At 53.6% G+C, this 22,290-nt stretch overlaps 3 protein-coding genes across 4 annotated transcripts; 1 reads left to right on the top strand and 2 right to left on the bottom strand.

Annotated features, from left to right (window-relative positions):
* Window positions 1-289: 289 nt before the first annotated feature.
* P3R3URF (PIK3R3 upstream open reading frame) lies at window positions 290-950 on the bottom strand. The gene is made up of 2 exons (XM_045545519.1): window positions 707-950; window positions 290-414 (listed from the first exon to the last, which is right to left on the bottom strand). Exons 1-2 carry the CDS (start codon window positions 948-950, stop codon window positions 371-373), a joined length of 288 nt encoding a protein of 95 aa, XP_045401475.1. The 3' UTR covers window positions 290-370.
* Window positions 951-4,017: 3,067 nt separating this feature from the next.
* TSPAN1 (tetraspanin 1) lies at window positions 4,018-9,272 on the top strand. The gene is made up of 8 exons (XM_045545516.1): window positions 4,018-4,171; window positions 4,586-4,650; window positions 7,459-7,665; window positions 7,865-7,939; window positions 8,057-8,155; window positions 8,236-8,400; window positions 8,511-8,594; window positions 8,783-9,272. Exons 2-8 carry the CDS (start codon window positions 4,594-4,596, stop codon window positions 8,828-8,830), a joined length of 735 nt encoding a protein of 244 aa, XP_045401472.1. The 5' UTR covers window positions 4,018-4,171; window positions 4,586-4,593; the 3' UTR covers window positions 8,831-9,272.
* Window positions 9,273-12,092: 2,820 nt separating this feature from the next.
* On the bottom strand, window positions 12,093-21,240 carry POMGNT1 (protein O-linked mannose N-acetylglucosaminyltransferase 1 (beta 1,2-)). Of its 2 annotated transcripts, XM_045545514.1 has the most exons (22): window positions 21,110-21,240; window positions 20,471-20,640; window positions 19,750-19,864; window positions 19,511-19,629; window positions 18,789-18,854; window positions 18,585-18,698; window positions 17,609-17,726; window positions 17,343-17,441; window positions 17,043-17,170; window positions 16,626-16,696; window positions 16,316-16,391; window positions 16,048-16,131; window positions 15,917-15,958; window positions 15,655-15,713; window positions 15,304-15,376; window positions 15,103-15,231; window positions 14,893-15,018; window positions 13,856-13,920; window positions 13,636-13,680; window positions 13,273-13,408; window positions 12,869-12,978; window positions 12,093-12,771 (listed from the first exon to the last, which is right to left on the bottom strand). In XM_045545514.1, the coding sequence occupies exons 2-22, from the start codon at window positions 20,588-20,590 to the stop codon at window positions 12,684-12,686; spliced, it is 1,983 nt and encodes a 660-aa protein (XP_045401470.1). In that variant the 5' UTR covers window positions 20,591-20,640; window positions 21,110-21,240; the 3' UTR covers window positions 12,093-12,683. The 2 variants fall into 2 exon arrangements, with proteins under 2 accessions (XP_045401470.1, XP_045401471.1); XM_045545515.1 differs by lacking the exon at window positions 20,471-20,640 and having other exon boundaries at window positions 21,110-21,207.
* Between the last annotated feature and the right edge of the window lie 1,050 nt (window positions 21,241-22,290).

Raw genomic sequence — 22,290 nt, 5'->3', positions numbered from 1 at the left:
GCGCCTCCACCGCATGCTCACGCACTCACAGCGTTGTCCGATCTGTGCCTCCTGGACCTTCCGCGATGTCTACAGAGACCCTTCTCCCTGTGCAGATGGCAGAGTTAGGCAGGAGAGGCCCTACCTCATGGGCAGATCAAAAGCTGACCTTGTCCTGTCCTTCTACTATCTTAACTGTGATCCCTGCTGCTGTCGCCGAAGCCTTATCCCTGGGAGTATTCAGCCCTAACTCCCCTCACATCCTGCACCTCGGTGTGGAATAAGGCAGTCTGAGCAGAATGGGCTGCATTTGTCTGTTGTTCACCACTACGGCCCCTAGGAGATGCAGGTCCAGAACAAGCCAAGGTTCTGGGCTAGTTTCCGTGCCTTCCTAGAGGATCAGAAGGCTCCCAGGTTGAAAGAGTTGTCTGAGAACTGCGGAGAGGAAGGAGAAGGAAGAGTGTGAAGAAGGCAGTGGTCTGGAAGTTCCACTGCCCTTTGGATTCACCCACCTCCCTGAGCTCTTTGCTTCCAGCCAACCCACCCTCCACTGAGGCTCTCAGCATTTTGGGGTGCCTGCCATCAAGACCCCAGCATGCCTTTGGGGTGGTATTTCATAGAACTTGTCCCTTAGAATGCCTAAGTAGGGCCAGGTGGGGAAAATTGCAGTGGCTCTGTTTTTTAAGCCCCTGCCCTGGCTCATGGGCTCCCCTGACCCCCGACTAACCTTGAGATGGGAAGATCCACACCCTGGTGGTGGCAGTGTGGGTGTTGTTGATATCCGTGACCATGGTGGCAAGATTGGTGGCTGCACTGGTGGCAGTTGGGCCTTGAGGTTTCAGCTGGTACCTTCTGCGGCTGCGCTTAAACATCCTGGGAAACCGGGGCCTGGGCCAGCCCATACCTGGCCTGCGGTGGGGGGAACTCATGCCCCGGGTCCTGGGGACACGGACAAGCGAAGAGGGCCCCATGGGCACAGGGAGCTTCTGTAGTGTGCCTGAGGAGTGCTGCTGGCCAGGGTGGCAGCTGAGGCCTCTATGACATACAAAGTGGGCACAAGGGTGGTGCTCTTTGTTATAGGTCCTGGCCCCCAGCCACTCCTCATGGCTCTCACCCACTCTTCTCCATTGGGTCTAGTCTAAGAGCCAGCCCAAGAGCCACAGAACCTCAGCTTGGCCCCTTGAGGAAAGGAACTCTGAGTAGGGGAAAATCACTCTCTCCCTTTCTCACTCATCCATATTAACAATATTAGCAATGTTTATTGAGCACTTACTACATGCCAGACACTGCTGAGCACTTTACTAACATTATCTCATTTAATCTCAAAACAACCCTACAAGGAGATTCTATCATTATCCGCATTTGTACACAGTCAATTCTCATTATTCCCAATAGTTATTTTCTATAAAGTCACTAAGAACACCAAATACGGAACCACTGCTCCTAGGGGAAAGATAGGTTCCTGCAACCCTGTGGTCACATTTTGTCAATACATAACCTGATATTATGTGAGGAGATACCTTCTTTAATATGTATTGTTGAGTCATTAACATTGAATTCATGGCCAACAGCACTATAACTTGTGCCTGTATGAAACTTACCTAACATATTTCCTCTGTAAGACACATCACAGCCTTCTTGCACTTAGGAACACTAGATAGCACTTAAGCACTATAACTGGGGCCATTTTAGACAGCAAAACCACCAAAAACCCCATAAAATGTGAGAAAATGTGGCACTAAAGAGACCTCCAAAAAAGAACATTGTTTATAAGAGCTGAAACAAGAAGCCAGAGAGTCCTGTTGTTCCACAGACCTCAGCTAGAAATGTGTGTGTTGGACAACCCAAATGTTTTGCCTCTCCTCATGTCCATGAAGGACAGCAAAAGTGCCACAGCACTGTTTTTGGAGTTACAGATAAATTTCAGTCAGTAGGTGAATTCGCAGATGTGGAATCTGTGAATAATGAAGATCAACTGTATAAGGAAACTGAGGCTCACTGAGATCAAGTCACATAATTAGAGGCAGGCAGGGGTTCAAATCCATGTTGGCCAAGACAGAAAGCCCAGAGCATTTAACTCTTGTTATTCTGCAACTCATTTATTCACTCATTCATTTAGGAGATGTTCACTAACAACATCATATATGCTGGGCCCCAGGGACGTAGATGAATGTGACCTTGTCCCAGTTCTTCCTGAGATGAAAGGCAATGCCATGTGGACAATTGGTACAGGTGGAGGGATGGAAGAGGTGCTGACCCTGGGTTCGTCTCCTTTCTTGCAGGACACTGGAGAGTCAGTGGCTCTGCTCGGCCTTGAACTGAGTTGTTGTGGGACTTTAGACCTGCCCCTTCTCCCTCCACACCTCAGCCCCCTCTCCCTTTCCCTCCCACCCTCTCTGTAGGCCCCCTTCGCAGCCTCCCCTTCTTTCTGTTCCTGCAGGAGACTTCACAGGCCTCACAGTCCTCATACCCCTCTTAGCCACCCCAGCCTCTACTCTTGCCACCTTCAGTCTTAGAATATGACCTTGCCCCCATCAACTTCTAGCCACTATAATGACAAACCTACCTGCTTCTGCCCTCCTCTCCCTTAGGCCTCCTCCCCCGCTCTTTGTGGAAGCCAGGCCTGCCTGCCTCCTTAGAAACTCCGTGGATGTAGACAGGCTGCTTGGTTAAGACATGGACTCTGATGCCAGACTGGGACTGAATCCTAGCTTTGCCACTTACAAACTGTGTGATCATGGCAAGCACTTAACCTCTCGGTGCCTCCATTTCCCTGTATTTAAGATGGAGATAAAAAGAAAGTCTATCTCATAGGACTATTGTGAAGAGGAAACTACGTACTTAAAATATGTAGTGCATTTAAAACATGACCAGTATTATGAGTGTAGTCTGTAATATTATCAGCCCCTCTCTCTCGTCTCTTCAGCTGTCTTCTTCCACTGTAAAAACAAAACAAATTTAAAAACCCACTTCCTCCATTCCACAACCCTTCTGGCTGTGTCTCTTCCCTCTGACCTCCTAGCTCTGTGTTCATTCCCTTATGTCTCATAGCAGGAAGAAAATCTCACTTTAAAACCCCATAACTATTCTATTATACAGACCAGGAAATAGAGGCTTAAAATCAACTCTAAGAAATGCCCCCAGGGTCACACAGCTAATAAGTGACGAAACCAGGATTCAAGCACCTGGTCTGAGTGAGTGGAAAGCCAGAACTTTCCCAGCACCTGAGCATCGGGAGTGTTGGAGTGGGCGCTGGGACAGGCAGTGGGAAGGGTTACCGAGGATGGGATTACGGAGCCTTAGCCCTGGGGGTGACTCCTTCATGGGCCCCTGGTGCCACCTGCCGGCAGAAAGGGAAAGGGTGTACGTGGAGTGCTGAGGGAAGACTGGACGGGGGGAAAGAAAGAGAAAAGGATGGGAAGGCAAAGGAGAGAGGAGGAACGGAGGGAGGAGAAAAGACAGGGAATTTTAGGTTTTGTGGAGGGAAGAGGACTAGGAACCATTTGCTGATTAGAAGAGAGCAGAAGCTGCCAAACCTTGGTCATTTCTTTGAAAGTGTATGTGTGAGAGAGAGTGCGGGAGCCTGTAGGTATGCACCTCAGATGTTAGTCTATTGTTAGTTGCTGGGAGTCAGTCCACAAAGAGTTCAGCGTGTGTGTGTGTGTGTGTGTGTGTGCGCGCGCGCGCATTCAGGAGCAGCAGCAGGTGTGTATGTGTGTAACTACACTGAACGTGTGAACATCTGAGTGGCGGCCGTGGGCAGATGTAGGGTATGTGTGAGTGTTAGTAGATGCAGGGTAAGAAGCGTCTGTGCACTATCATGGTAGGGGGCACACAGAAGTTCTGGGGAGCCACTTGTCCCACCCCAGACTGTTCACCCTTCTTGGGATCAGGAAGGGTGTTGCCCATGGCTGGGTTGCCAGGCGGAGGCCTGCTGCTAATGGTTGTGGGGACCTGTCTCCAGGCAGCAGGGGGCAGCAGGGGGAAAGGGGAGGCTGGTCATGGGTGGGGCCTGCGGGCCGGCAGAAGGAGGCCTTTAAAGCAGCTACCTCGCCTGCAGGTGAGCAGTGGTGTGTGAGAGCCAGTGTCCCTCTGCCTGCCTACTCAGTGGCAGCTCCCTGGAGCTTTTCAGTCCCTTCTGGAGCCTCAGCAGATCCCTCTTTCAGAACTCGCTGCCAAGAGCCCTGAACAGGTGATGACAGGATAGAGATTATCCTCCGAAGCAAACAGATTCAGGGAGCTGGAAGAGCTACAGAGAAGGGCCTGGAAGGGCCTGGGGTGGGTCTGGGAAGGGACTCAGGATATATACGTGCCAGGGAAGGGCATGGAGTGACCTCCAGCATGGGAATCAGGCTTGGGATGCCAGTGGAGGAAACTGGGGTGTTAGGATCTCAGAGTGTAAGGTGCTGGTAGAGGGCATGGGTGGTATAAGGGGCAGGGGTGTCAGGATGGGAACTGGGAAAAGTCCTGAAGTGTCAGAGTCCAGGCGCAGGGGAAGCTTGGTGAGATATGGGCCCAGGTCTGGCATGTCAGGATCCAGAAGCCAGGGCCAGCCCAGGTAGGGGAGAGGAGAGGAAGTCCTAACTCATACATATCTGCTTCCCAGGAGCCACCATGCAGTGCTTCGGCTTCCTTAAGACCATGATGTTCCTCTTCAATTTGATCATCTTTGTAAGTATGGAGGTTGTGGGCTCTTTGGGGCTCGCTACAGGAGCAGGTCGCAGCCTAAGCAGAGCCCAAACTGGGGAAAAGGAGACTGCTGTGCCCAGACTGTGTCTTGCAAGTTTCCCCTCATGAGTGGGCTGCAGAGGTCTCCCCAAAGGCTGCTTCCTGGTCTCGTAGCAGCCAGGCTGTCATACAAGGGTGTGTGTGACGAAGGGGATGGAGATGCTTAGGGTAACTCCTCCCTTTCAGGAAGCTTCAGCCCAGGCTTAGGGTAGGGTAGGGGAGGCTAGCAGGAGGGAGTCTCTCCTTTTTGTAGGTGTTGGGGGCCCAGAGAAGGAAGAGGTTTGCTTAAGTTCAGCCAGTATGGAAGGAAATTCAGGGGCCTTTGCATGACAGGGAGCTGAAAGAAGAGGGCTCATGTCTCATGAGAGCAAAGGGTCTATCTCAAGCAGCCCTTATTCATTCAACAAATGTTCATAGCCCAAGACTCCATGCTGGGTGCTGGGGTGGCTGGTAAGCAAGACTGTTCTCCACCCTCAAGGATGTCAGGTCCAGTAAGCCAGATAGGCAGACAGTAACAGTGCAGTAAGTTTGGGCTTAGCACAGGGACCATGGGAGCCCACAGGAGGGTCTTGAACCCAGTCTGCCTGGAGAATACTTCCTGGAAGATATAGCCGAAGCTGGGAATTTGCACTGGATGGGGGAGTTTTAAAGCACGCATAAATACTCAAAGGTAATGAAACCAGATATTGTTCGGAAAACCAGGAACAGATTTCATAGGACATGTTTGAGAAGCCGAGCAATGAGGCGTAAAGCCTGGAGATGGTGGTGGAGATAGGGAGAAATGGACCAAGTGGACAAAGGACAAAGCCCTAGGATGGTGGCTGAGGGATGGAAGAAGGGGCAAGGGAGACAGGTCTTGGAGACGATGCCTGTATCTCTGGCATGAGCAACATGGGAAGGGAAGAGGGGGCTGTCCCACAGGCAGGTGAGTACCTAGTGAAAGTGCAGCTCAGATTGGAGCTGGCCATGGACTTCTTTTCTTTTCTTTCTTTCTTTTTTCTTTTTTTTTCTCATTGAGACAGGGTCTCACTCTGTCACCTGGGCTGGAATGCAGTGGCCAACCAGAGCTCACTATAACCTCGACCACCTGGGCTCAGGTGATCTTCTTGCCTCTGCCTCCTGAGTAGCTGGGACTAGCCACCATACCCGACTAATTTTTTAAATTTTTTTGTAGAGGCAAAGTCCCACTGTGTTGCCCGGGCTGGTCTCAAACTCCTGGCCTCAAGTGATCCTCCTGCCTCAGTCTCCCAAAGTGTGGGGATTATAGGCATGAGCCACCTCGCCTGGCCTGGAGCTGGCCATGGATATTTAAAAGTCATGTGCATGTAGGTGGTCACTGAAGCCATGGGAGCGGATGAGAGCACTTGGAAAGTGAACTCTGGAAAACTCAACGTATTGGGGATAGGCAGAAAAATAGCCACCATGAAGGAGATTGAGAAGGAGCAGTGGGAGACGGGAAGGAAAAGAAGGAGAGCCAGATATCAGAGAGGCCAAGGGTATGGCCTGTGAAATGTCCACTAGATTTAGCACAGGCTGGCACCAGCAACCTTGCAGCCACGTTAGAGTGGGTTAGAGTGAGTAAAAGGGGAGGAAGCAGAGACTAATTTAGATGTGTAAATCAACTTGGAGAAATTGGGCTGAGATGGGTAGGCTCTCTGATGTGGTCTGTGCCTTGGGCTTCCTTTGGCAACAAGGAGCTACTTTTTATTCCTGAATCTGGAGGAGGCAATAGGTTTCCAGAAGCTCTGGCCGGAGAGGGTTAAAAGCAAATCCGGTTTGGTCTCTGGCCTCTGTTGCCCAGACATTGCCAGGCTGGGCAGAGCAGGATAGGGCAGGCCTCCGTCTCCTTGAAATTTGACCCTGCAGGCTAGAAGCCCAGCCTTCTGTCCTTGGGCAAACATGCCTGGCATCCAGCCACAATCTGCCACCTCACTCCTGGTTCTGACCTCAGTTTTTATAGCTGGAGAGTGGGGACTGGGCACCAAGGTGACGTCAGGCTGATCCACCCGCTGAAGCCCTGGGTCAGGGAAGCTTTGCTTTCAGAGCTGTGGGAACTGGGCAAGGCCCTCCCCAGTCTGGGCCTCAGGACTTCCTCTGGTTTGGGGCTGAGCTGGAGAGCATTTAAGAGAAGCTCTTGCTGTATTCCCCCCACTAGGTGCCTCAGTTTCCACTTGTGAGGTGAGAAGGTCTAGTCTGGATGAGGGGGAAGGCCTGGAGTTGGATCTTGGAGAGGAGCCAGGTGGGGCCTCAGGGTGGGTGAACTTTCTCCAACCTCCGTGCTCGCCAAGGTTGGGAGCAGGTGTAAACTCAGCTGCGCCTCTGTCACTACGGTGACCGTTGAGCCTGTTCAACGCCACCACCCCACTGTTTCCACCTATCAGAGGACAGAGGTGTTCAAGGCACCCATAGCCAAGAAAGGAAATGGGAGACTGGCCCTCATCTGCCTGTTTTCACTCCTAGCTATGTGGCAGGATCCTGGCAGCAGTAAGGGAAAGTCTTGCCCCCCTCCCCACTCTGTGGATAGTTCTAGAACCCTCGAGCTCATCTATATCTGCCAAGGTGTGCAGCCTTCTCCTGGCTATGGGTGTCTCCACTCCCATTTTTCTGGCTCTAGAGGATGTTTCCCTCCCTACAGGATGAGTTTTTAGACTTCCTAGCCAATAGAGGGGGAAGTTTCTTGGCCCCCATCCCCCTGACGAAACTGTGTGATAATGAGCTGTTTCAAAGCCCATGTGACCTCTCTATCCCCAGCTGTGTGGCGTAGCCCTGTTGGCAGTGGGCATCTGGGTGTCAGTCGATGGGCCATCCTTCCTGAAGATCTTCGGGCCGCTGTCGTCCAGTGCCTTCCAGTTCGTCAACGTGGGCTACTTTCTCATCGCGGCTGGTGCTGTGCTCTTTGCTCTTGGTTTCCTGGGCTGCTACGGTGCTCACGCTGAGAACAAGTGTGCCCTCATGATGGTGTGTCAAACCCAGTTCCACAGGCCCATGACCAAGAGTCCCCTCACTTTTGACATCAGGCCCTGGGGATCCCCAAACCCTGCTTTGGATTCCCCTCAGCACAGGGACCCCTGCCTTATTTTTTCAGGAGGTGGACTAGGGCAAGGAGGGCATAAGGGACTGTCTCTCCCTAAAACCCAGAACCCTGTTCCCCACTTAGTTCTTCATCATCCTCCTCATCATCTTCATTGCTGAGGTTGCAGCTGCTGTGGTCGCCTTGGTGTACACCACACTGGTGAGATGCTGGGATGGGGCTAAGGGAGGAAGACTGGGCAAAGCCCTGGAAGGAGGCTGTGGCCTGTGAATGGCCACCTTCTCTACCAGTCCCTAAACACTGGTCTGCCCAACTCAGGCTGAGCAGTTCCTGAAGTTGCTCATCGTGCCTGTCATCAAGAGCGACTATGGTTCCCAGTCAGACTTCACTCAAGTGTGGAACTCCACCATGAAAGGGGTAAGGTGGGCTAGAGGAGATTCTGGGGTAGAGAGAAAGAAGCAAGACCCCACCAACCACCCTCCCCATCTTGTTTCCAGCTCAACTGCTGTGGCTTCAACAACTACACTGATTTTGAGGGCTCACCCTACTACAGCGCGAACAACAACACCTTTCCCGCATACTGTTGTACTGACAATGTCTACGCAAACGACACAGCCAAAGAAATCTGCACCAGCCAAAAGGCCCAGAGCTCAGCTGTAGAGGTGTGGGCCGGCATAGGAGGGTGGGGATTGTTTCAATGGCCTCAGAAGTAGCAAGTGAGGATGGGTGTAGGGCAGCTGCAAACTATAAATGCTCTCTCCCCTCCCCCAAGGGGTGCTTCGATCAGCTTCTGGAGGACATCCGAACCAATGCAGCCACCGTGGGTGGTGTGGCAGCTGGAATTGCAGCCCTAGAGGTAAGCGGATGAGGAGGCTGGGGCTGGGATATGGCCAGTGGACCATGGCTGCTTGACACGCCTCTGAGGCCTCTTTGGAGGAAACAGACTTCTAACAGAGCTTCATGTAGGGTGTTTGGGGGGCAGGGGACAAATGCTTCAGGATCCCAATCATGTCCTCTCATCTCTCTCTGTCCCTCCCCCACCAGCTGGCTGCCATGATTGTGTCAATGTATGTGTACTCCAATGTGAAATAAGACTGCTTCTGCCTCTGCCACTACTGCTGCACATGGGAACTGGGAAGAGGTACCCTGGAACAGCCAAGAAGCAGTGACCAGAGGGGGGACAGGATCTAACAGTGTCAACTGGGCCAGAGTGGGCCTGCCTTTTCTGCCGTAGACTTGGAGCTAAATAGGGACCACACCTTCTAGGCTGTGCCTGACTTTTCCTTCCATTGGTAGGGCTGGGGCCCACCTGTTCCAGAGCCTCTAAGTAGCCAGTTCTCCTGTCCCTTCCCCCAGTCTCTTCTTTAAACCCTTGGCATCCCCTTAGGCCAAGGAGGGCTCTTGGTGATCCCAGTCAGTACTCTACTGGGGGATGAGTCAAGGCACCTTATAGCCTGGACATATGTGAAATCAGCAGAGCCACCAGGCAGTTGTGCAGAAGGCACTTCAGAACCCATAAACCAATTGAAATGTTTCCATTTGGACTCTTTGTATATCCTTGGGGAGAGGGGCCCATCTTGCCTAAACTGGCCTCAGATTTCTGTGGGGCTGCCGACTCAGAAGCCTGGGAAGACAGCAGCAGGGAAGCAGTGTGGTTATTTCTCCCCTGCGTTTGGGTTCCAGGCCTGGGAGGGAGCCTAAGAGGGATGGCCAACAGGGCACGAGGAAGTGGGGGCTGGGCCAGTCTGCCTTCTTATAACCTGGGAGGACTTTGGCCTGAAACTGCCCCCTCCTGGGTGTGGGCACTGGACTGGAAAGCTATTAAAATAACAAGCCATGCCCAAGTCAGGGAGGGGAGATCAGATTTACTGCCATAGCAATGGGAAAGAGCCACTCCTTACGCTCTGGGAAGCCCTCCAGGAGGCCCCATCAGAGGGTCCATGCTGCCTACCCTTCCCACCCAGGCAAAGTCCCAGATCTGTCCCTGTGTTGGGGATGTCAGAAAGAACTTCATTTATTCTTTGGTGCTGGTCTACCTGGTGCTCTTCAGACCTAATCTCTTATTTAGCCCTAACCATCCCCCAGCTGCAAGTGGGGACACCGGGGCTAGGAAAGGGCAGGCGACTTGCCCCAGTCCCACAGCCTTCAGTGAAGAGCTGAGCCTGGGGCCAGGCACGGTGGCTCAAGCCTATAATCCTAGCACTCTGGGAGGCTGAGGCAGGAGGATCACTTGAGGTCAGGAGTTCGAGACCAGCCTGAGCAAGAGCAAGACCCCATCTCTACTAAAAATAGAAAAAAAAATAGCCAGTCAACTAAAAATAGAAAGAAAAAATTAGCCGGGTGTGGTGGCTCGTGCCTGTAGTCCCAGCTACTCGAGAGGCTGAGGCGGGAGGATTGCTTGAGCCCAGGAGTTTGAGGTTGCTGTGAGCTATGATGAAGCCACGGCACTCTAACCTGGGCAACAGAGCAAGACTCTGTCTCGAAAAAAAAAAGAGCTGAGCCTGGGTTCGAGTCCAGACCAACTCCAGAGCCTGGTGGTCCTGGCTGACATGGTAACAGCTCCACTCCAAGGGGCACCTGGCCAGAATGGCCCTGACACAGACCTGATAGCTATTGAGCCAGGAGTGACAGCATTAAAGAGGTTAGCTTCAAGCCAGAACCCAGAGACTAGAACCCAGAGAAGGTGAAAAAAAAGTAAAAAAGAGAGAGAGAAAAAAAAAGAAGGAGGGTATAGTGGGATGATTATGGCATCTGCTACCAAGCAAAGCCCAGCCTGACAAACCAGCCCTCCTCCTCACTTGTCTTTGACCCCTGTATCCTTCTTCCCAGACTTTTCCAGAGCAGCCTGGAATTACCACCCCCTTGCTGAGCCCAAAAAGGAACAGGGACCTGGCCAGAGCCATGTAGTGCCTGAGAGCAAGTCTGTGAGGCCCAGACCAAGAACCTCCTGGGCTGCTGAGCAGGGAGAGGTATTAGCCCACCTCACCCCTTCGCCGCCACCACTGTGCCTGTCACACACTTCCCCTTTGCCAGGTGCCTGTGTAGAGGCTGAAAGGAGTTTGTTTGCCCAGGGTGGGTCTCCACGTCATCATGGGCTAATTGCTTCTCAACCTGGCTCTTGTGCCACTATCTCTAGCTCCAGCAAACACTAACGTCATCAGGGTGGTGAGAAATATTCAAGCTATACACCACCTATGCCATCACCAGGCTGGGCTCCAGGCACCAGTGGAGACAGGGGCAGAGGACAGGCAGAAGGACAGGAATTCCAGTCAGTTCCTGCCTCCTTGACCAAGGTTCTATACTTTTTTTTTTTTTTTTGAGACAGAGTCTTGCTCTGTCAGCTAGGCTGGAGTGCAGTGTTATCAGCATAGCTCACCGTAGCCTTGAACTCTTGGGTTTGATTCTCCTGCCTCAGCGTTCTGAGTAGCTGTGACTATAAATGACCACACCCAGCTAATTTTTTTTTTTAATTTTTCTGTAGAGACAGGGGTCTATGTTGCCCAGGCTGATTGCAAACTCCTGGCCTCAAGTGATCCTCCTGCCTCAGATTCCCAAAGCACTAGGATTACCGGTGTTTGCCACCGCACCCGGCCCAGCTTCTATACTTACATGGAGACAGGCACTCACCCTTCTGTTCCTAAGTCCTTCACAGATCCCTTAAATGTCAGGACCCCCTGCCATGGGCAATCTCACCCACTCCCTCTGGACAATCTCATCCATTTTCTGGTGCTTCTAAGAAATCTTACTTAGATATTCCTAACCTATTTGGTCACTGGCTGTATGAGAATCTCATGGAGACCATGACCCTTTTTTCCACAAAAACGTCCAGATATGGAATTCTGCATAGAGTACCCTAACGGCCGCAGACACACTTGTTCCCACGCCTCCATCTCTAGCCCAGCCCTAGTCTCCTGAATGACCTCACCTAGTCCTGTCCCATCCCCTTCCTTCCCTCCTCCACTATTTTCACCTGCTCTCCCATTCCCTCCTCCAACCTCCAAGAATCCCTTTTTGTTCTCTTGCTCCGCCCCTGGGGACAGGTGCCTGGCCCAGACAAGCTAGGGAGGAACCAGCCTGGCAGTAGGGTGGGGTGGCTGCTCCAAGCTCAGCCCCAAGTAGGGCGGGGCTAACGTGAGACTGTCCTAGGGTGGAGCCTGGGGAGAAACCTTGGCCTTTCAGACTCGGGCATCCCCTGGTGGCCAAATGGCCCTAAATGGAAGATAAACTCTAGAGGACAGTAAGGAAAACTCTCCATCCATCAAAACTGTTTTCTCCCCCACCTCCTCTCCCTCTCTTATACACACACACACACACACACACACACACACACACATAATCACAAGACACATCCCCAGAGGTTTTCTCCTTTTTTAATCAATGACCAACTTATCCAGCTTTGGAAATCTGGACAAATGGACAAAGAGGAGGCTGAGAAGAGGCCTGGTCCAGTGTCTAAGGGTCTCTGAGTGAGTCTGTGTCAGCATGCAGGCCCCAGCTGGGCCTGTCCATGGGTTGGGCATAGCAGTTTCCTGAGTAAGAGCCGGCCCTACCCTCAGGGCAGCACACCAGCCCAGAAAGAAATCCAGGCCCCCCAGGTTTGGCCTGTTTTCAAGGCCCTTAGGACAGTCAATAAATAGGTTAGATTCTGAGGCAGGCCTGGGAGGAGGGGGTGTACAAAGGGCAGGATCAGCTGCCCAGGGATCCCAGTGATTCCCAGGTACTCTCCTGTCCTTCTCTAACAAGGGAGAAAATAAATAGACCTTCAACTCAGGAACAGGGGTGTTGGAGCAGGGGAACCCTCCCCTTGAAGTTAGTAATTAAGTCTTATGTTAAAAACAAACCAGCCCCAGCCCCTACCAGCATCTATAAAATCTACAGGACGTGTGAAGGGCCAGCCTGCATGGGGGTACACAGTACCCAGCCCTGCAGGGTCCTGGAGGAGGTCTCATGTCTGTTCTGCAGCTCCTGGGGCTCCCTCCTCCTTTGGGGGTGGCTCCAGGAAAATTGGGGTAACTGACGGTGGCTTCTTCACTCTGAGAAGATAAGAGAAGTGTACAGGAAAGAAGTCATTAGCTATCTCCCCCAATCCCACTAGGCCCACCTTTCTCCGGGCAGAAAAGGGCCACTCACGAGTAGGGAGAGGCTGGGACTCCCACCACCAGGAAGTGGTTCTTCTTCCGAAACAATCTCCACAGGCCCCGGTGGTTGCCACGCACATCCAGGTCCCAGATATGGAGGCACTGGTGGGGATGGGGTGGGGGCAGAGACATGGGTCAGAGAGCTGGGGGGGGCAGCCACTGAAGACCTTTGGCCCAGCCTCCATACTTCCTCAGCAGCTACCTCAATTTGCAAGAGGCAGCATCTTCTGGTATATGGATTTGGACAGGGGGTTTGGAAGAGGGGCTCTAAGAGTACGAAGAAAAGGTTCTGAGGTTGAAGATTCCAGAACAAAGGCCCCCTGTATCTTGGGGCATCTTGGGGCAGTATATGTGTGTGGGGAGGGGTGCTCCGGGGTGGGTGTGGTGTTGGAGCACCTTGGCAAGCTGGGTCCAGGTGGTGAAGTCATCATCTTTCTCCATATGGATAAAGGCCACATAGGTGTGGCCCTCCGTGTCCGGCAGGAAAGAGTCTTCACAGGGGTTCCTGCTGTGGTCCAGAACCTCCGCCTCGCTGCATGGGTTGGGAGAGTCAGGCCAAGGCAAGGTATGAGGTCTGTGTCACACAGGGCCCTGTGCTTAGTTTAATGCTCTGCTGTTGCCATCTTGAAATTCTTAATAATTTCTGAACTAAGGGCCCTGATTTTCATTTTGCACAAAGCCCTGCAAATTACGGGGCCAAGATCTGCAGTATTTGACTCCTCACTCTCTGGCACACACTCCAATAGCCCTGGGCCATACCTCAGCAGCCTGTGAATTTCCACTTCATAGGCTTCTTTCTTCAGACTGAAGGGGAGGGAAAAATGGGTCAGGGAGGGGCAGGCCCTCAGGTCCCATGGGGAGCAGGGCAAGGGGTCACATGGGATTGGGAGTAGCAGGGCTGGGTAAACACATAGGGATTGGAAGGGACTTTCAGGAGCTGGTCATCAAGTCTCCCCCTTGCCCTGCTGTCAGCCCCCACCTGTCCACGTTCCTGAGCTGGACACCTGGAACGGTGTTGAACTTGTGCTTCTTGAAGTAGGCCTCCTGGAGTGGGTGTGAGGGTAAAATCAGGGCCTCACGCTGTCTGGCCCACCACCACTCTCTGACCCACCACACATCTACAAGACGTACAAATGAAGTCCTGGACCTATAAAGGGCCCTCTCATTTCCTCCTGTCTTCCCCATTCTCTTCCCAGCATCCTTGGCAAGCTCTTACTAGCTTTCATTTGGGCTCCAGCATTGCGGGAGAGCTCACGTCCCCGTGTGCAGCTCACACTACTGTCCTGTGAACCAGTTCCTGTCTCCAGTGGTTCTCCCTGGGCCTGCTATTCTAGAGCCACAGAAGCCAGGAACAGGCTCCGCAGGGGGTGATGGACAACGGGACAGGCTGGGCTGGGAGGGAGGACGCTGCTGTGACTCAGGTAGTGAGAGTGACCTGAGGTAATGGCCTGGCCCTCTCTGGGAGACGAACGGAGCTTTCGTATTAGTCAGCCTCTGAGTGTCCTTCTGGCTTCCAGGAAGTTCCAAGCTGGATGCTATCTATTCCTTTGGGCTGGGCTGGCCCAAGGCCTCCCTTGCTGTGACTGGAGAGTGGCCCTCTGGACACAGAGATGGGGTGTGGGGTCCTGGGGACCTCCTTGCTCTTCTCAGGCTGAGGCATGGGCCCCAGCACTTTAAGGACAGGAGAGGGTAGAACTTGCAGGCCTGGACCAGTGCTTCGAGGCAGAAATACCCTCCCCACACCCACAGTCTAGTGCTAAGAATAGTAAAAATAAAAATAATACCAGCTAACCCTTATATAATGGTTACAGTTCAAAGAATTTTACATATATTAACTCATTTAAACCTCATAACTCTATGAGGGAGTAGTATTTCTATCCTCATTTTACAGATATAGAAATTGAGGCAAAAAGGGGATAGTTATTTCCTCCAGGTTACATGGCTAGCAAATGGCAGAGCTGGGACTGCTCTTGACCATCCTGCCATCCAGTGCCCCACCCCCTGCCTGCCACTCACGTGGAAGTAGCCGTTCATGTTGAGGCCGACAATGCCAAAGTGGTAGGATCGGGAAACATCAGGGATGATGCACTCTCGGCCCCGGCGTTGCTCAGGCATCCGCATCCACATGTCCCAGTCCCAGAGCTGGTGAACGTGGAAGATTATGAAGGTTAAGACGTCTTAAGCTGGGAGGGGACTCTGGCCCACTCACCCTACCCTGCTGAGTACCTTTTCCGGTGTGGGCCACTTGGGCTCAAGCTCCTCCTTGTACAAGGATTTCCTGAGCACCCAACCCAACCCAGGCATGGTCTCCACACGGTATAGTAGTGCTGGGTCCTCAGCCGTGTGTTCATACCCCTGGGGACAGGGGGCTGTATTAGCTTGTGGCCTCAACAAACCCGCCTGCCAACCCCTGGCCACCCAGCCTACCTGGTCATTCCAGGCAGAGATGCAGTACAGGCTGTCATCCTCCTCCAGGAGGTGGATGGATTGGCTCAGGAAACTGACAGAGCCAAGGTCCAAGAGTCGAGTAAGGGGCAAGGACAAACCCAGTCACACAGTGATGCTGGAAGAGCTGGGACTTGGGAGTCAGCCCCCAAATCCCTACCGTTTCCATTCATCCTTCTGCCTTCTACTCCAGCCCCAGCACCCGCCATCCTGCCTCTGCTCAGGCTTTCCCCCATTTTGAGCTCACTTCCTCCAGGAAGCTCCCAAGATACCCCACTGCTTTCTCTCCTGGAGACCCAGCGACCTCACCTGAAACCTAGAAACCCCCCTCACCTGAAAAAATCCACGGCGATGTCCAGGTCCTCTTCCAGAACCACGGCAAACTTGGCCTCCTGTGGAGGGAGGGGGACATCATGATCCTCTCCACCCTGTGGTCTCCTCCACCCATACTCCCTTCTTTCAGGCAGCACTGCCCCCGTTTTCCAGATCAGGAGCATGAGGCCCAGTGGGAGGAAGGGCTTGCTACATTACAGGGCTAGACCTTATGCCCGTGTTTTCCCTCCCAAGGCCCAAGAGTTATATCTTTGGTACTCACCGGAAACAGGTTGAATGTGGCAGTGAGGCTGGCCTTGTAGTGCTGGGTGGGAAGTGGGAATAGGGCACATGAGCTTTGGGGTGGAGGGTGGGGCCAGGGGTCTGCCCCTTCCATCCTTGCCTAGGCCATACCTGAGACACGCGGGCATTCTTGATGCTGATGGGAGTGTGCTGGATGCCCCTCAGACCGAACAGCGCCACCACATCCATCGGTTCCTGGGGGGCATGCCCACTGGTCACCACGTGAGGCCACTTTCCCCTGACTACTTCTGCAGGACAAGCCCTTCCCACTTCACAGCCCTTGCCAGTCCCCGGCAATCACTGCCACTGCAAATTAAGGTACTTAGTCACCCACAGCCCTGTGCTCTGCTCCGCCCGAGGCCCCCCAAGTCCCACTCACCTCATAGTAGCCGTCGATGAAAACTGTTATCATCTGGGGAGACACCCCCTGGGCTGAGAGCAGAGAGCGCAGCATCCTGGGGAGCCCAGGGATGGGTTAGGGCCTCTTTGTCCCCACTACCTTGGGGCTCCCCTGTGTTTATACAAGGGCCCAGATCCCCCAAGCTTATCCACATAGGCGAATGGGCCTAGAGCCTGTTGCCTTTCTGCCCACCTCAAGAGTTCCTCCTACAGATAGATGAGCGAAGCACCCTCCCACTTGCTAAGCACCTCCCTGTTCAGGGCTGGGTACAGCCCACTCTCAGGCTCACCTGTACAGGTAATTGGGTCTGTTCCCTGCAATAACAGCCACAGGCACATTGAGGACCTTATTGTCTGGGAGCTGTGAGAGAAACAGCTTTTAGCTCTTGCCTTATTCCTCTTCGCAATTGGGATCCCCACCAAGGGAAGAGTTCTTGGGTGGGGCTGGGGGCAGATCCAGAGTAGACAAGGAAGGCGCAGAGGGTCTTCCCTCTTCTGGCTTCTCTATACTCTCAGCCCAATGCCAACCCTGGGTCTTGCTGACATGGCCTGCCCCTTCCCCTCTACCCTGTCTTTCAGAACTCAGGATAAATCCTCAGCTCCTGGTTCCCTCCCTGGGAGAGGGAGAACCCAACCTGGAACTTCCCTGGGTTCCCCTTGCTAAGCCGGGAAGGAGTCCAAACCCTACTGCCTAAGGCCCCACTCACTGGGTCAGGGCTGAACTCGATGGGTGTGGGGTCCTTGCAGCTGCACACACTCCCGTAGCCCTCAACTTTGCTGCAGAAGCGCCGGCGGCGACGGTTCAGCTCTGTGTCTGCCCAGTGGCACTCTGCCTCTGAGAGAGGAGTGTAGTTGACAGGTTGGAGGCATGAGGCCAGTGTGGTTTGAAGAGTCCCCAGCACACAGTCAAGGGAATAAAGTCCCCATAAAGAGAATCTAAATGCTGCTCCCCCACTCCCGCCCCCGGCCCAGGCTCTGCCCCAGAGGCCAGGCCCCACTAACCCCACCTTCAGCTGAGCTCAGCGGCACATCTGTCTTCAGCAGGACTGGGTCCCCCCAGGAGGAGAGGGCAGGTGATTTCGAATGTTTCTCCCCGAGGACAGGACCTGGCAGAAGGCAGGAATGAGGGGTCGTAGGGGCCCAGATTCTAGTTTTGGCGTATCTTCCCCTCTCCCTGCCCTCTTGCATCCTACCGCTGCCATTGGCTCCTATTTGCCCCTACTCCACCCCACCTCCTGGGGTTCTGCTCCTCCCAGAGTGGATGGCCTCTGACCTCCTTTTCGTCCCACGAAGGCCCAGGTGTCCCTCCAGCCCAGGGCAGGGCCAGCCTGGCTGCCCAGGCTCCGCAGCAGAGCCTTGGCCGTGTCCTTGAGGTGGAAGGAGCCCTCATCCTGGGGGAACAGAGAAGGCGGTCAGCCTGACTGGCATGGTTCCAGGAAACCTGGCCTCACGGAGCACCAACTATGTACCAAGCACTACGTAAAGCCTTGACTTAAATTAGCTCATTAAATTATCGCAACAACCTCTGTGGCTACTCTCTTTCACAGATAAGAAAACTGAAGGCTTAGAGAGATTCTGAGCATCATCCAAGGTCACCCGGCTATAAGTCCTTCCCACAACTCCACACAATCTGCACCTCTGCCCCCTGCCACCTCTCTGTCCTCTTTTCCCACCACTCTCCCCTCCTCCCTTATTCTGCTCCAGCTCCACTGGCATCTTTGCTATTCCTCAAGCATGCCAAGCACCTGCCACTCTGGGGCCTCTGTACTTGCCGTTCTTTCTACCTAGACTGCTCTCCCTCCGGACATCCACCTGGCTCACTTCTCACTTCCTCCAGCTTTCTGCTCCCATCTCATCTTACAGAGGCCTTCCCTTTCTAAAGTGCAGCCCCAGCATTCTGTCTCCCTTGCTCTATTTTGTTCTTCATATAAGTTACCGTATCCTGACATTATACATTTATTTATCTGACTGTTTTTGTTGATCTGCCCCTGCTGGAATGTAAGCTACACAGGGTAGGGACTCTCTTGCTTCCCACTGTATCTCCAACACCCAGAGCAGTACCTGGTATACAGTAGGTGCTCAATAACTATTTACTGAATTAATAAAAATGACAAGGCTAAGATGAGAATCTAAGTCACCTTCCTCCAGAGGATCTTCCCACTATGCCGTATTAGGGGTGGAGAACCCAGGGCCATGAGCAGGGTTGGAGCCAGAGGTATAGGGGACAGGGCCAGGGCAGAATCACTGACCTTGATGGTACAGATGAGCACTCGGCCGGGCGCCACCATGTTGAGGAACAGCACCATGGCCTCATCCTCATGAGGTGAGTATGTGTCAAACACTCGCTTTGCCATCACGTGGCCCTGGCAGGGGACACACCTCTCATGAGCTAGCGTCACTAGCAAGGAGAGCCCAGCTTTGGCCCTCTGGGTCCTCCATCCCAAGAAGCTCACCGTGGCCTGGTTGAGGACAATGACATGGATGCCGCGACCTTGCTCCCGGGCCTCATCCTCCAGTACCTACACGGTAGCAGAGACAAAGTCCAACTCTTCACTCAGGCATTCAAGGAGTCTCTGTCCTATGGGCACTTAAAACACCAGCCGCACGAAACTTCCCCTCCTGCCTACGCCTCTGTTCACACAGTTCTCTTTCGACTCAGCTTGAAGGCCACCTCTTCCAGAAAACCTCCACAGCACCCCCATCAGAAGAGATCTCATCTTTCAACAACTCCCCCTCCAGGACTTTCCTGGCTCTTAGAGCCCTTCGCAGTCTCTGCTTCACCCTAGAAGTATCACAGTCTCCATCACACTGAGCCCTTTGAGGTTGGGCCAGGTCTGATTACCTCCAGGTCCCCAGTGTCCAGCATAAGGCTGAGGCCAAAGAAGGGATGAAGGAGTGGTTACGAAATAAATAAATCAATGAATTAACTGCCTACTAAGACAAATGATCGCTTTTGAGATCCCACTACATGTACGACATTTTACACACTTTACGTCTAATCCTGACCAACAGAAATCATTAGTCCCAGTCTATGGATAAGGAAGTGAGGGCTCCAAAGCCACACAGCTAGAAATCGGCAGAGTTGCAGTTCCCACTTTGGGCAGTAGACCCTGCAGCCAGCGGACCATGCCCTGAGTAGAATGAGTGACTGTACACCAGACTCCGGCCCACTCACCGTGGTGCCATCCACTGCCACATATACTTTGCTGCGGCTCGAGTATACCTCCACGTCCAGGACCCGCCGGGGACCGCTGCCTCTGCGCCGTGGGGGCTCCAGGTGGCCTAGGGCCTCATCTGTGGGAGTGCGACAGGTCATGGAGATGGTCTCCCCACCAGAGTCATACCCCTTGAGATCTGTCTGCCACTCAGCTGTGAGATCCAGGGTCCCCCACCCCATCCTCAGCCTGGCCCCACCATAGTCTTGCTCTGGGTCCGGGTCTTCATTCGCTTCGCTGATTGCTCGCCGAGTGTCCAGGATCAACTTGATGTTGACAATGACAGTCACCAACAGGAAAAGCACAGCCCCTGTCTGACGGGAGGGGTGGGGATGATTAAGAGGAGCACCTTCTCCAGCTCATAAAGGGTCCTCCTGAAAGAAGGGCCCTGGCTGCAGTGAGGGCGTAGGGAAAACCTGGGACCTGTATCTTCCTGTCTGCCTCTGAACTCTTTTACTCCCTTGACCAGGGGCTAGTTTCATGGCCACCTCCTCAGGGAAACTCCTGTGGCCCTTCCCACCTCCATCAGGGCCCTCCCTACCCAGAGATCCTGTATTCTTCCATTTGAGGCCTTGATTTTCTTGGTCCCCTTCATAGTTAGTTCCTAGAGATGGAGCCAGGCCCAGAGAACCAAGCTGGCGATCGGAAGACCTGAGTCCTAGTCCTCCCTACCTGACAGGTGTGTGCCCCTGGGCAAAGCCTTCCTGATCAGACTTCAGGTTTCTATCAGAAGCCTAGGAGTTTGTACTTGAGTTCTGATTCCAGAACTCTGGGTCCAAAACACTACCTGGTAGGGACATGACACATAGGAACCTGCTGCCCCCTTCCAGCAGAGGGTGGCCAAGATGGGTCCCAGTGCCCAGTTTAGGCTGGGATAAAGCTGGGAGGGAACTGCTGGGAGGTTTGGAACTTCTCTATACCTGACAGAATCTCCGCAAGGCCCGCTGGTTTGTCAGTTTATACTTCCAGGTAAGATACCAGCTCCGCTTCTTCCGAGCCCCAAAGGGCTTGATGAGGGGGCTGGGCTTCCAGTCATCCATGCCGGATTGGGGGGTCACCAATGTCCTGGACAGCCCATGACTTCAGGAATCTGAGGGGACCAGCGGGGTCACATGGGGTGAGGTGCTCCTCCCAAAGTCTGATGCCTTTTGGGGAGCAGAGGGAAGACCTCCCAGCAACTCTTCCCTGCAAGCAACCATGCTGTGTGACCTGGGGAAAGTGGCTCGACTTCTCTAAGCCTGGCAGGAAAACCTTCAGAGGGGTTGGATCACCTGGAAATTCCCTGGGACTGGGGGAACTATCTGAGTCAAGGCTGCCCAGGGCCCCAGGGGTGGGGGCCAAATAATCGGTTCTCAGGGTTCATCAGCCCCTAAAACGACCAAATCCCAGGCTTCGGTGGCTAAAAGCACAGCGACACCCCCCCCCCCCCGCCGGAATCCTCCACCCTCGCTCCATCCTACGTGGCCCTGCTCTTCTCCCAGGGCCGCGGCCGCCCGAGGGCTGGGGGGACCTGCCCCGGCCGCGCTACCCCTCCCGGACCCCCACCCAGAGGCACTCACGGCTCAGGAGCCCCGGGCCCCGCAGGGGCCCCACTCGGGCCCGCACTGCTCGGCCCCGCGCGCCGCGGCCTCCGCCTCCTCCATGCCGCTCGCGGCCCCGCCCCGGCCCGGCCCGGCCCCCCAGCTTCCGCCGCCGCCGCTGCGGGGTGAGAGGGCGGCGGGCGGTGCTTAGAGCGGCGGCGGCTCGTTTGCAGTAGCCGGACCCTCCTCGGCAGCTTCTCAGCCCGACTGGCGGCGGGTGGGCTGCTGAGCGAGAGCAGCCCGCTCCCGGCACCGCCGGTGGCAAACGCTACTGAAGTCACAGGCCTGGCACCTTGGACCCGATCGCGCCGCACGCGGGGTCAGGGCCCGTAGCCCGTGTGGGCCAGGCGGTAACCCGAGCTACGACATGCACAGCCATTGCAGGCAAATGGGGATCAAAATCCAGCTTCTATCACAGTTCTGAGGACTATAATGATACCTTTTTTTTTTTTAATTTCAAGGTATTACGGGGGTACAAATATTTTTGGTTGCATGGATCACTTTTACAATGCTTGAGTCATGGTTATAAGTGTGCCTGTCACTCAGATAGTGTTCATTGTACCCATTAAGTAGGTTATCGCCCATCCTCTCCTCACTCCCCCCCCCCCGCTTGATTTCGGTTGAGTTTTACTTCCCTGGGGACTTTAATGATACTTAATTACACAACAACTCCATGAGGTAGGCACTATTATTATCCCAATGTCACAAAGCTCAGAGAGCTGGAATTGAAACCCAGCTGGGCTCCATCCAGATTCAGCTCTCAACCACTGCACTCTACTGGCAATAGTAATACTTAGAAGAGTTGTGAGGTTTAAATGGGATAATACATACAAAGCATTTTGCTTAACAGGATGATTCCCAAACTTGTGGCTCGCATCACAATCGCCACAAGGGCTTGTTAAAGCAGAGTACTGGGTCCATCCTAGAGTTTTAGATTCAGTAGAGGGGCAGGGTGGGATTTTGCATTTCTAACAAGTTTCTAGATGATGTTGACGCTTGTTTGAAGTGAGTTCGTAGCCATGGAACAGGCAGGGGAGCAATATAGTCCAATTTATGTTTTAAGGTAACCTCTACTGTTTTGTGGAGAATGGATTGCAAGGAGGCAGGTAGACAGAAGACCAGTTAGATTTTTTTGAGCTCTCCCCATTCCATCTGCTTCC

The sequence above is a fragment of the Lemur catta genome, chromosome 3 (assembly GCF_020740605.2).
Source record: "Lemur catta isolate mLemCat1 chromosome 3, mLemCat1.pri, whole genome shotgun sequence".
NCBI classification, from domain to species: domain Eukaryota; kingdom Metazoa; phylum Chordata; class Mammalia; order Primates; family Lemuridae; genus Lemur; species Lemur catta.
Note: the sequence above shows the minus strand (reverse complement) of the source record. Positions and strands in the feature narration are given on the sequence as shown.

Coding starts and splice junctions, on each gene's coding strand:
- POMGNT1 (XM_045545514.1), bottom strand. CDS start 20,590: ATGGATGACTGGAAGCCCAGCCCCCTCATCAAGCCCTTTGGGGCTCGG. Junction 17,442..17,608: donor CTTCGTGGGACGAAAAGGAG/GTCAGAGGCCAT, acceptor GCCTTCTGCCAG/GTCCTGTCCTCGGGGAGAAA. Junction 15,232..15,303: donor TCTCTGCCTGGAATGACCAG/GTAGGCTGGGTG, acceptor CCCTGTCCCCAG/GGGTATGAACACACGGCTGA.
- P3R3URF (XM_045545519.1), bottom strand. CDS start 950: ATGGGGCCCTCTTCGCTTGTCCGTGTCCCCAGGACCCGGGGCATGAGT. Junction 415..706: donor GTGGATCTTCCCATCTCAAG/GTTAGTCGGGGG, acceptor TCCTCTCCGCAG/TTCTCAGACAACTCTTTCAA.
- TSPAN1 (XM_045545516.1), top strand. CDS start 4,594: ATGCAGTGCTTCGGCTTCCTTAAGACCATGATGTTCCTCTTCAATTTG. Junction 7,666..7,864: donor ACAAGTGTGCCCTCATGATG/GTGTGTCAAACC, acceptor TTCCCCACTTAG/TTCTTCATCATCCTCCTCAT. Junction 8,156..8,235: donor GGAACTCCACCATGAAAGGG/GTAAGGTGGGCT, acceptor TCTTGTTTCCAG/CTCAACTGCTGTGGCTTCAA.